We start from the raw sequence: 13,710 nt of genomic DNA, 5'->3' as shown, positions 1-13,710 counted from the left end.
AAATCATAAATATATCATTAATGTACCACAGAGGAGTTCTCAAAATAGAAGTCTACTGGTATAGTCTCGACCCAGCCCAGCCGCCCAGTCAGCAGTCAGGAGATCAAGTCAACATATGAATTTGTATTTTGGAACAATGGATTTTAAATAAGACATTCAAAAAGTGAAATACCTTCTAGTTCAATGTATCCCTCCATGGACAAAATCTCCTCTTCACCAGAGGAAACTACACACTGATAGGAGCCCATATCTGAGAGCTGTATCTGCTCTATCCTGTATGCAGAATGAGAATACTATTAATATACAACTGCAGTCACATTTCAATAGATCCGTTTGGTGAATTTCAGTTTTAATGTTTTTTGTAATGTAATGAATGTAATGTAATGAATTGAACTTTTAATGTTTCAGTTTTATCATTGTGTGTAGTCACTGGGGATCAAAACCCTGACATATGCATTGCTAGAGGAATAGCACCAGTCAGTTTTACATGTCTGTGGCTGGGTTTGATCAGTGCTGGGGGGGTCACAGGTAATCCATTTTATAGATTTTCAGTCACACATTATTTTAAGATTCAATTCTTGCTATCAACAAACCATTAACTATGTATTTTGCCTCAATAAACTAATTAGCTGCTTATTAATATTTAGTAAGGTAGATGTTAAGTTTTGGTATTGGGTAGGATTAGGGATGTAGAATATGGTCATGCAGAATATGTGTTTATAAGTACTAATAAACAGCTAACATGTTAATGACAGGCATGCTAATAAGCAACTACAGTAGGTGACCAACCAGAGTGTGCTTTCTGGCGCCACAAGTGCAGCCGCGGGTGAAAAATGTATTTGCAGCTTTTGACCCCAAGTTATCAAACATAAGCACCAAAGCACATGTTGCAAAAAGTCATCAGCTTTGCCTCACTGATGTATTACCTTAGTCTGCTGCAGTCGGGGAAAATGAAAGATAAACACTGTAGTTAAAATATTTAATATTCACAGATGAAAATGTTTTATTAGAATGAATTCAAGCAGGATAAATATCAAGCCTATGACCCCGAGCTTATACTTTCTCTAAGCTACAAAGTATTACACCATATTTTAGATTTGAAATATTTAACAAGTATGCAGTATTATTTATATAATATGAATTATGTGTTTCTGTAACAGGGCTGATAAGATGTGAGGACTCCATGTGCGGATCCATGTGCAAGCTTTTATTGGGAAGAGACGTGGTCTTAACAGGCCCAGGTCAAACAATGGCAAACAGGTTTATAGAGGGCAAGGCACAAAAATAATCCTTGGGCAAGCATGGGTCTACGATGAAGGAACAATATCCAGAGGGCTAAGCAAGAGGGGTAATCCAGAATCCAGAGCAAAGGGTCCAAAACATGAGTAACAGGGCACATGAGAAGAAAAAGACTAAACTATGAAAGCTAGAAACAGAAACAAGAATAATAAAACTAGAAACTAAGACAAGACTATGAAAACAAACACAGAATGGCTTGGTATCGCAGCTATCACTAGGAGAGGGATATGTGCAGAACAATACTCAGCAGTGTGTGAGAAGAAGTCCAGTGCTTATAAAGTGTGTCTGATGATTGTGCATGGTGTGATTGTTATCAAGTGAACCTGTGATTGGTGCAATGGATCATGGGAAATGTAGTCCAGGGTGTATTGTGTAGACTGAAAGTTTGTGTAGTGAATTAACAGCAGTCCAAAGACCGGATAATGACAGTTATATTATCCAAAAGAAATGGTGGTTTACTTTTAATCGGAGCATTAAAAGTGGTAGCCTATTTTAGTGAGCTAGGCTTCATGGATCTATATGCAAAATGTAAATATTCTCACATATTAAACCTATATTTGTCACAAGTATTTTTTTTTATATTTTAAAATTTTAATAAAACATCATGCATTTTTGACACGCACATACTATGTTATTCGTTACCTGTCCTTTATTTTGAACACTCATGGTCACTTGTATTTTTTCCTGTTAATGAAATAATTTTTAATTGGGGAGCCTTACATACATGACAAATATATCTACAGAAAGCGTGAAAATGTCTAAGATGAAAGAATAAATACTCCCTGATTATGTAACTGTGAAGGTTGCATTTCTCTTTAAAAGCGTGTCCATGTGGAGAGAGTCAGCTCCATGAATGTCATCTTGCAGCCGACAAGAAAACATAAGTTTATTAATAAATAATTAAAATGTCTCCTTTTCACAATTATTTTGTGACTTCTGCCTGTGCTTTGTGGCAACTTAATGCATATGCTTGAGCGTGGAATATATTAAGGCTCATTATGGATCAGACTATGTTAATTTAGTATAAATGTGCGACCAGTTAAATAACGACTTAAATTAATGACTACTAGTAACTAAAGTTTCTTTATGTGGGGGGCAGCCCTTTTAAAGTCTCTCTAGACATCTCTGTTAAAAGTTTTTAAAGCATTTTATGTGTTTGCGTACATTCTGCTTTCAGAACGGTCCGTAACGGAGAGATGACACTTTCAGACAGTTTATTTTGTCTCTCTTTTAGAGGCACCTCATGTCTCCTGGGAAAAAACAAAACCATATTATATTGTATGTAATACTCTGTATGTCATTGCAAAAATTGCAAAACTAAACCAAACGAGGCATTTGTAAAACAGACACTATGCCTAAACCTGCTCTGCAAGTTTGTTTGCTCATCAGAGATTCTTCATAAGAAAGAGCAAGAGATTCACACCTTTATTTCATCCCCCACAAGCTAGAACTGCCCCCAAACGCCAACCCCTTCCAGTTGGACTGAATCTGAAATCTGAAAACTGAATATCTAAGATATATATTTTTTTAATGGTGTAACATAAACCAGCGAACTGCATAATATCTTTATTAATCATTTTATATATTTTATTATTATTATTATTATTATTATAAAAAACACCACAATCCGGGATTTCTGAAATCACTGATTACTTTTTACCACTGGACTATGGGATAATTTGATAAACGAAACTTCCCTTTTCCATTGCATGTTTGCTCAAGACAGACGTGCTCTTCATTCATCTCACTTCTCAATAATAAAAATAACATTGTCATCAAGCAGATAATTATTGTGTATAATTACCTGCTTGTAGAGCTTTGCATTTCAGCCTTTCTCTATTTTACAGAAGCACAATGCTTTGTTATGAATAAGGGTACACCATTTACAGTTCCGAATGGAATATTAGTTTTATCTGTATGAGCAAAAATGACGGCATACTTCAAGTTGTTTCCACTGTCATGAAGAACAGAATGATATGATTGCACTGACGCCTCTGCATATTAACTTCCACTCTACACAAACGCTTATATGTCTACCAGTGCAGTTTTAAATGTTTAAACTAACTTTGGAATATGCTTTAAGTGTTTTATATCTACAGATTTAATTTTAAGCAAAGGCTAAATTGATCAAATGTGATCAACTCTAACAACTATCTGCATTCGACATCACTAAAAAAAAAAAGTTTCAAACATTTTTCTAAATTAATTAATAATGAAACAATAAAAATTATAACTTTTAAATTAAAAAAAACAAAACTGAACTATTTTAATGGTGAGAGAGAGAAAAGAGACACGGCTCCAGTCGGCCTTGGGCCGAGGACACTGATCAGCTGTGGGCCAAGGGTTGCTATAGGGCTTCAGTTTTAAAGTGACGTGACATTCAGCTAAGTATGGTGACCCATACTCAGAATTCGTGCTCTGCATTTAACCCATCTGAAGTGCACACACACAGAGCAGTGAACACACACACACACACACACACACACACACTATGAACACACACGGAGCAGTGTTCATCATTTATGCTGCGGCGCCCGGGGAGGAGTTTTGGGTTCGATGCCTTGCTCAAGGGCAGTCGTGGTATTGAGGGCGTGCAGGGCTCTAACTGATTTCAGCGTTTGGAAATAATGTTGTGAATCAGGGGTTGTTTTCTAATTAAATGACAAAATTATTAAGTTGTATTGTGTTGTCTAATTTATTTATATATTTTTTTATTTATTAAATTTTCTGCAGTGTAGTGATATCCAGTTTGCGAACAAATCATTCGTTGTAATGACTTCCTTTGCGATGATTGCCCTTGATTCAAGCCTTCGGTTTACCTGCGCTCATAACACTAGCACAGAATCAGTTCAGAATCAATCACTGAAAGAATCAGTTCAGTTCAGACGCTCTGTGTGTCAGTCTGCTTCACACTGAATCACACGTGCGCAGTATCATCAGCTCCTCGGTTCTCGAATCGGACGCGTCTGACAGAAACGGTTCTTGACTCGTGAACGAGTCAGTCTTTTGTTCATTATCTGGCTCGGCTCGGTGTTCATCTTCAGTTCTCTCTTCACAGCAGTTCAGTCAGTGTACTGTGTGAGTACATGAATTACTCCGGGATATTGGTTTGTTTTAACTCAGAGGGAGTGTCAGCCACATTAAAAAAGTGAACAGCTTTAGTCATTTGTGGATTAATGAGTATTAGAAATGCGAACCGTTTAAAACAATTCAGTTCGATTTGGTGAACTGGTTCAAGAAGATCCGGTTACATCGAATGATTCGGATATCACAAACTGCTTTGTTTTGAACTCTCTCTCACAGACACGGAAGAGAAGACAATGCTGAATAAAGTCATAGTTTTTGCTATTTTTGGACCAAAGTGTATATCCAATGCTTCAGAATATTCTAACCGATCCTCTGATGTCACATGGACTACTTTGATGATGTTTTTCTTCTCTTTCTGGACATGGACAGTATACCGTACACACAGCTTCAATGGAGGGACTGAGAGCTCTCGGACTAAATCTAAAATATCTTAAACTGTGTCCTGAAGATGAACGGAGGTTTCACGGGATTGGAACAACATGAGGGTGAGTTATTAATGACATAGTTTTGATTATTGGGTGAACTAACCCTTTAATGTGACTAATGCCAAAATATGTGCTAGAACTAGGCCTAGATAAAACATTTTTTTAATTGCGATGCAAATAAAGTCTCATGAACGTGCAGCCTTGTACACATAGATATGTATGCTTGTACAGTGGAACAACGGCCAAGGTCAGGATTTAAAAATAAATAAAAAATAGGTGGAAATAGGTATTCCTACCTGAGGTCACTAAACACCAGCCAGCCGTTCTCATCCACGGGGAGCTGCATCTGGTTGGTGTCAGCAAACTCCAGCGGCTGTCCCTCCTTCAGCCAGAGCACGTCCAGTGGTCCCTGGCCCTCGCCGTCCACTCGCAGGACACACTGGACAACCACTGGCTTCCCAAGAGAGGAGGTCACGTTCCCTGGGCTCTCCACGAAACGTAACCCTACACAGTGCAGGAAAATCATGGAGAAACCATTAGGTTAACAGTAAAGTCCAGTTTAGCACTTTAACTTCCATAACCTCTGTTTGCTTTGAAGAGCAGTTGAGTTAAACAAATGTGTGGTACTTTGGTGCTGAATAATTGCCATATTATGGTGTTATATGGTGCTCCAAACCTGGTACATGACCACAAAATGATGGTGTTTTTTTTTTTTGGCTTTGTGTTTTTTTGTTAATGTCATGTTATTTGCTGTAGTTTGAAGAGCTGTTCGTCATATTGGAGGGCTTCCTCATCTTTTCTGAAGATTAAATAAATCATGTCTATATTAAACTAGACCAGATCTACATCAGTGGTTCCCATCCCTGGTCCCTAGTCTCACAGATGAGTTGATGAGCTGAACCAGGTGTGATGGGACTGAGGACCACCCTGGTTCTTGGTGGTCACTACGAGTCCATCAATGTTATTTTCATCTTAAGATACGGCTCAATTCCTTCCATTTAAGTATAAGTGAGTTTTTGCTCCCTTGCAGTATGAGTAAACATCACATGAACTTATCAGTCATATCTCCTTGTCAATGCCATTGGGGTGGTGTAACTTTGTGAAATTATATTGTATTCCAAAGGGAGGTATTCAAAAACACAAACAACTCTGTCACGCATGGACTTTTTATGAGCACATGATGGAAGATTGGCTCTCTGTTCAACACTTTCTATTGGCTCCAAGCATTTCCATCTCCCTAGAGGACTGAAATGTTTTAAATTCCCGTGTGGGCATGGAGCCGATAACAAGCTCTGCAGCTGAAGCCGGACAGATAGCAGAGGCGTGTAATCCAGCATTAGGCCAGTTCCGTGTAGGTTTGCTACGGATGATGCAACTCATTCCGAATTCCTTCCTGCTTAACAACTCCAGTTTCTCAAGGCTGTCAGACACTGCCCTGACCCATAACCTTTAACCCCATGAAGATTATTTCATCCAGAGTGACATGGCATCTCATCTGCATGTGCCTGCACAGCAAAATCCCCAGTGTTAATTTAACACTCTGAGTGTGGACACATATTAACACTGAAGCGGAGTTGAAGTTAATGAGGTAATTAAGAAGTTAATTGAGTTATGATTGACCATTATTGAAGACACCTGATGTTAACAAGCAGAATCACCAACCGAGAAAATCACAATTTGTGTGTCACCATTATAGTGGTCAGTGTTTGCTTTAGTTGGGATCTTGGCTTGTAACTTTTTAACTTTCAAATTTGTGTGTCAAGCCAAGAGCAAAAATCATTGGGTGTTGATGATTATGTTTTAATGTAATCGTTGCTTGACCTTAATCACTGAACTCGTCAGTCTGTTCTCTTCTGATTGATCATTTTCAATTGTAACTGCTCTGATTCCACAACAAAAGAGTCTGTATCTACTATACATTTTGAGGCTTCTTTTGTGATTCTGTGATTGAGATTTTTTTTTTTATTAAAGAGTTTTAATTTTAGGCACACACAGATAAAAAGAATCAGAATATGAATCTCAACAACGGTGACAAACAGCATATTCAGATAAACAGATCTACTCTGAACATCACAAAACGAGATACTAAAAATTCACATAAAAACAGCAAAAATAAAATATATTTAGAATAAAAAGTTAAAAAGACCGTTCAGCTCATAATTCATGCCGCAATGCATGATGGGAGCCATGGATGAGTTTTTATTGGCTACAACATGCTTTTTTGATGGTCAATATTGTTGTGATGCTCACGCTGATTCTTGATGTCTGTGTGTCTAAACTAAAGAACCTTTTCTTTATGTAGAGCTAACTTTTAAAAACATGCTGAATCACTTTTTTATCCACCTAATGTATGTACACAGTGAAGAAACCTGAACGCCAGCATTCAGGTCACTCCATGACAATTAGTCCAAACCACAATCAAAACCATAAGATTGCCTTGGCTCTAGTTTGTCTGTTTGTTACAACTCCGTTTACACAGCAACACAAAATCTGAAGTTAATAACTGAAGGGTCAAGATCCCAACTAAAGCAAACACTGAACACTATAATGGTGACACACAAATTGTGATTTTTCTCGTTTGGTGATTCTGCTTGTTAACATCAGGTGTCTTCAATAATAGCCAATCATAACTCAATTAACTTCTTAATTATCTCATTAACTTAAACTCTGCTTCAGTGTTTATATGTGTCCACACTCAGAGTGTTAAAGTAACACTGGGGATTTTGCTGTGTGTTTTCTCAAGAAGAAATCAGACTGATGTTCGGAAAAGGCTCAAAAAAAAAAATTTGATTCATTCCACATTCAGGTGCACACTTAACAAATACACTTAGAGGTTTGAGTTACAGGACTATCTTTTTAAAAGAGTTTAACATTCCTTTCAGTCCATCCAAACTGTGTTCAGATATGAATAGGATGAGCAACATGTGGACACTGTCAGTCTTTCAGGAAAGGTTTAGGAGAACACACACACGTACACATATGCAGAGACGCGGGTCCCAAGTTGATATTTAAAATGAGGCCCACCAAATCCTCCTGTCATGGCTAGTTTTTTCTTTATATTGCTACAGTGGCTTTTAGCTTTACTTGTTATTTTAAACATCTCTCCTTTTATGATGGCCTGAAAGTGGGCGGTCAATTGTGACCTGAACTGTCTTTCTCTTTCCCTTTGAATCTCAGTGTGTAAAGTCATCATAAAATGCTGCTTCAAATCCATTTACTCCTATTTGAAACTTTGTATTCAACAACAACAAACTCCTGCATTCTTGTCTACTCAACAAAAAGAAACAATCCGGCAAGAACTGCTTTTATTGAAAAAAAAGGTGGCCCCTACGTGGCATTTTATTTGCACTGAATAACTAAGAAATAAAGGTGAATTTTGATTTGAATGTATTTTATATAAGGTGTTGTTCCACCACACATACATTTACTTACGTTCGCATATACACTGAAACATGTAATACTGGTGTATTAACTTATTCTAAAACTATTTATTATTAACATTAATTATTATTATGTATTTTGTATATTTCCAAATGTGTACAAATCCTTGTTTATGGCTACTATCCTGCAGGTTTAGATGTCTCCCTAATTAAACACCCCTGATTCAGTCATCAGATGTGTGTTAGATGAGAGAGACTGGACTACTTTTAGTACCACTTCTGAGATTTACAAAATAGATTAATTATTGTGATTACTTTTGTCATGTTTTCTTTATACTGTACATATAAAAAAAGAAAATAGAAAAAAAAAAGTTTAACATTTTAAGATATCTTTTCAGTGCTACATTGTTTGTTACTGTGGGTCTACATATTTCTGTCCAAGTGTTTATTTGTATGTTTGAGTAGGGTTAAGGGATCTAAAATGTATCTCTAAAATTGTGAAAGTGCAACTATCAAATATCTTTATAATGTTAAAGTTTGTGAAAAATATTACAAATTTCTTCAGCTGTAAATATGTAATGATATTTACTTTAGATGCTGTCAATAGGTCCATATTGTACATTTTTGCATCTATCCATAAAACAAAAGTGTATGTTTTCCTATATATGTCACGTAGTATTACCTACAAGTAATGAATGAGAGCAGGCTGTCCTCCTTAACGTTATATTGTAAGGTGTTGTAAAATATTATAGTGTCACTGATCATCAGTAAAAATCAACTACTAACCAGCAGGACAAGCAGCCCACAGACATCCCTCTCCATTATCATTACCATTATCACCAAACTAACACAAATCACTCTTCCTTTCCTCCTTTGTTTTCACTTCTCCACCAACCCTCTGTGCCTTTTTATCCCATTCTATTAAAATTCCCCCCTCATCCGTCCCTTTGGCCCAAACTCAATCCATCATGTCCCCTGTCTGATCTGATTCAGCATGGCCCCTGAGCCACATTCCTTCTGAATCCCTCATCCACGCTGCGTGTTTAGACTGCCGTCTTCAGAGTCTGAGCGCTTCGATGTGAGTCTGATAAGTGTCCAGTCTGCCAGACATCACATCACGCCCCGAGTCTTCGCTCAATTTCACACAGACACAGACTGTAAGTTTGTCTAGTAAACACTTAAAGCCTTTATCTTGTGCAAGACAATGTAGATGGAGAGTGTGAAGGATGCTTGCCTGTGCAAAAGCCTCTGTTATGATGCAATGTGGTTACTGGAGTGTTGTGGTTGGTTGCTAAGGTCCTGCAGTGTTATTGTTAGGGCATTGCTAGGGTGTTCTAAGATAAAATAAGATATTCTTGTCTCCAGCATTACCCCAAGCCCCTCCTTCAATGCAGGATTTTTTTTTCTCTCTGTGAGGTGAAAACAGTAAGTCCCATTGTTTAAAAAAAGGGGGAAAAAAGTAATAACACAGAACAAAGATGATGTGATGTGTTCAGAGTGAGCTGTACTGTCAAGTGTCTTTTACTATTTGTTACTGACCGCCCCAAAATAAGATGAACTGAATATAAATAAGATTCAAAACATGCTTGTACAGTGGACACTTCAACTTTTCTCGGAAATACATACATTTATCTGAATTGTAATTATTTAGACTTATTTTGGTGGCAGGGTTATTTTAGTGAAAATAAAAAGTTCCTCGAGTAAACAGCAGGATATCCACAGCTGTAGTCTGTCATATCTACGGACATGTTCAAGCAAAACTAATCTTCGTTTTAACACTGTTGTTTTATCATTTCAAACATAACATTGTACTTTTTGAAACTTTATTTAGTGAAATACGTTGTTTTCAAAGTGATCCTTGTTATCTATTCTTCACCTAGAGTGTACAGGGTTTTCGTGTATGCCCCGCTGAAGGTTTAGACTCGGGCGGATGGGGTGTATCTCTCTCTCACCTGACAGCTCAGCGGAGCCGTGGCGCATCAGTGTCGCGAGCAGCAGAGCCAGGAAGCTCGAGCCGCTCATGGTTCCTCTCGGTGTCGTGATCCGGTTCGCGGTCTTGGTCGAGTGTGAATCAGAGACGGATCGCATCACCATCGCATCGCGAGCTCACACTGAGCCTCAACTTTACACAGAGGAGCGATCCTCCTTGAGCAAAAACAGACTCCTCAGCAAAAAGAAAGAACAAAATTAAAATAGCAGCTGTCAAGTTGTGCCCAAAATTGTCAAACAGCAGCGTAAGCAGTTAATTCTTCGTTTCTTCTCTTTAAAATTACTTTTCCGTTTCTTTGAGATCAAAGTTTTTAGTGGCCTCTAATCCTGAAAGTGAAGAAGGCTGCTGGAGCGCCGAAAGCCAAAAACGAAAAAAAAAAAAAAAAAAAGCGCTGCAACCAGTTTCCCAACCAGAGTTGCGTTTTGGAATCACGACGCTTATTATTATTTTTTTCTTTTTAAGTCAGAATTTATTTTTGCCTCCAAAACTCCCACCAGGACGCCTTTATTCTCCTTCGGACAAACTCACATTCCTTTACTCAACTTTTGTCCATTCTGCGTTCCTCCTCCCCTCCTCCATCTCTCCTCCTGTGCGCCTCCCCCTTCACCCAGGCCTCCTAGACTCAACTAACCCTAGACCAGCTGTATGAGACACAGATGATCACAGCCAGAGGCGGCATGACCATTCAAAGTCCCCTCAGACTTCCGTGCCAGGTGGATCTTCAGCTTCCAATAGACAAAAATAGCCAAATAATACATTTTATATTTGATCGGGTCACACCTGTCCGATTATATCGTTCAGTGCGGCACAGTATCAGCTGCTACATTCAAATCTGCGGCCGCTGGCTGGCGATGAGTCAGAGACATTATAACCAATCACACACCACTCTGTTGAGCTTATTCATGCAGTGGCCAATCAGAGACGTCCAGTTGAATTACCTTGGGAACTCTCTCATCAGAAACAACAAGTGCAGATGTAAGAAGAATATGCGTAAGAATAAGTGATTTATTTCACTGTGTAAACAGCTTCACTGATTCTAATGGAGTCTCGAGAGTACCTGAACTCTGGCTAGAGTACACTGAATGAAAATGTTCTTTGATAATCTATGTTTGCCCTCTGTTAAATTAAAGTGCATGAGGCAGCTGCTCACAACATATGTTTTCTTTCAATTTCACTCAAATTGTCTAAGGATGAGTCGTTCCAAGCAATGACTTAAAAACTAAGAAATGGCTTTAAAAAGTTTGCCTTGAGAACTTCTCGGTCAAAGAAAAGTCCTGTTTTGTCTTCCAGTATGCAATCCCAGGATGCACCTGACAGAATGTGAAATGTGCCGATCTGGTGTCTAGACAAATGATTACACCTGTGTGTAAGTCCTATATTTCCACATGTGCTATTTCTTAGCTTTAACGAATATTAAAATCTAAACGTGTAATTGGTAGAGCATTTCTGTGCAAAACCTGTTTAATCTCTATGAGAGAATGTTCCTCAAATTAATTAAAAACTTTTTCAGTGTGTTCTATTCTGATGAATTGCATCAAATTTAATTGTAAATGTATCAGGATTTTGTCACTTTTTCTATTGATATAAATAAAGGTATTTGGTATTTAAATTACAATCACATGAATGTTTTGAAGGTGAGATATTTTCTTAAATTACATTAATCAGTGGAAACACGTTTGAAAAACTCTACTTGTTAAAAGCAATACAACTAACATTTACCCCAAGTGTAAAACTGACTGAGATGATTTTTTCTTGGTTGTTATGTCGCTCTCTTGGTTATGTCTGCGTGTGAGTTTGTACAGCGTGTTCATACAGGACTCCGGAGAGATCATAAACATGAGGGAAGTTTGTTTGGGGGAACTTTGGGTGAAAAGTGTAGGATGGGCGGGATTCATGTTCCCTTCATGAATAATTGATTCCTCCTTTTTCCCATGAAACGCAAGGCCTGTTGCTGCGCTCTCAGGTTGCTCGGGCGGAGAGTCCTCTGGCCCTTTAAGAGAAGGTTGAGGGGTCCGTGCAGCGTTCCCAGGGTCTTTAATGGAGACAGAACCCATCTGAGAAAGACCCCATTGTGTCCTTGCTTTTCAAAAGAAACCAAGGAATCAAGCTTTCTCTCTTTCACTCACACACACACACACACACACGCACAGACACACACACACACACACACAAATACACAGACAGAGACATAAGAGATAAAGGAGGTAGAAAGTATCAAACATGGTCTCAAAAGAATGAGGAGGGGGGAAAATGCTAAATGGTAAGAATGAGGAGACTTTGTTTGGGCAGACAGAGAGGTTAGTTTGGGTGGGTCAGGTTAATGTGAGAAGGAACTGATTAAACTGCCTCACTAAACTTGTCAAACAGGCTAGACCCAGTCTGCCTCAAATCACATACGCTGACTATCAGTTCTTCAGAAAATCAGTTACTTACCGCAGAACTAAAGAAACAACCCAACAGTTTCGTAGTTCAGTTTAGTGACAGGGTCATGTACCTGAGCTGAACAGTTTGGATGGCCTGGGGATTCCTGCTGTGCTGTCATTTTATGTTCACTGAATATTTGAGTGACATTTTGAATGTCATTTGTTAAATTCTGCTCATAGAAATGTTACTATACGTCTCTCTCTGTTTGTGTGTGTGTGTGTGTGGAGAGAGAGAGAGATGCCAAAAAAGTAAAAAAAAAAAAAAAAACAAGTACAGTGTTGTGTTGCCACATGCCACCACCTCAGCTTTACTGTGCCTTGATACTGAATCCTCCAATCTTCTTCCCTCATGTGCTGTTTTGATGCTGGTGGTGAGGGCTGTAACATGACAGCTGTTGAATTATTGACTGTGAAGACTGTAGGATAATATTCACATCATTTTCAGACTAATCAAACCATTAACAGACCCATCAGGATAGAAAATATCTCATCGCAGAATGAAGGTGATAATTCAGAACATGATTTACCATGGGTCTCCCCTTAAACCGTGTCAGTACAATGCCCTCCACATCACAACAAATCTGCAGGATTTCCTTTCATTTATCATCGGTCTGTATGTGAAACATGTGCTACTACTGTTCTACTTGTAATATGAGCCCTGTATACACACCTGATGTGTGATCAGTAGTGCCTTAACCACTTTGTGATTTACTGACCGGGCAGGAGAAAGAGATTCATGTTCCTAGACATGACCTGTCCACCACCTTCTGGCTGCAAACAGAACTACAAGTGTGGGCTGAAGGCAGTGTCAGTGCTGAAGCTCAGGGTCCTTGTAAAGAACTTCAAGGGTAGAGAAACCTGCGGACACTAGCTCAGTATTGAAGTGATTTTTTTTTTTTTTACTTTTATGTAAGAATAATGCACTGTATGCTGGTCATGTTTACAAAATAAACCCTACCTCACCAAATAAATTCCATGCAATAAGTTTGCATGGAATACTGAACTGTCTTTTTGAGTCAATTTAATTATTTTTATAACCGTTTGCCATATATTCTTTTAAAGCTTCTGTTAAAGGGGAAACCATTCAAAACAATCAGTATTGCAAC

The 13,710-nt window shown here is 38.3% G+C and overlaps 1 protein-coding gene across 2 annotated transcripts in view; it reads right to left on the bottom strand.

Annotated features, from left to right (window-relative positions):
• The window catches only part of LOC127972819 (tyrosine-protein kinase receptor UFO), a 47,483-nt gene extending 36,752 nt beyond the window's left edge, over positions 1–10,731 (bottom strand). For both annotated transcript variants that reach the window (XM_052576637.1, XM_052576638.1), the window contains exons 1-3: positions 10,144–10,731; positions 5,108–5,315; positions 173–273 (exon numbers count right to left, since the gene is read on the bottom strand). In XM_052576637.1, coding sequence (XP_052432597.1) covers positions 173–273; positions 5,108–5,315; positions 10,144–10,285 — 451 coding nt within the window. In that variant the 5' untranslated portion in view covers positions 10,286–10,731. The remainder of the gene's footprint in view (positions 1–172; positions 274–5,107; positions 5,316–10,143) is intronic.
• Positions 10,732–13,710: the final 2,979 nt, after the last annotated feature.

Source organism: Carassius gibelio, chromosome B15, assembly GCF_023724105.1.
Source record: "Carassius gibelio isolate Cgi1373 ecotype wild population from Czech Republic chromosome B15, carGib1.2-hapl.c, whole genome shotgun sequence".
NCBI classification, from domain to species: domain Eukaryota; kingdom Metazoa; phylum Chordata; class Actinopteri; order Cypriniformes; family Cyprinidae; genus Carassius; species Carassius gibelio.
This window is presented reverse-complemented; position numbering and strand designations above follow the sequence as displayed.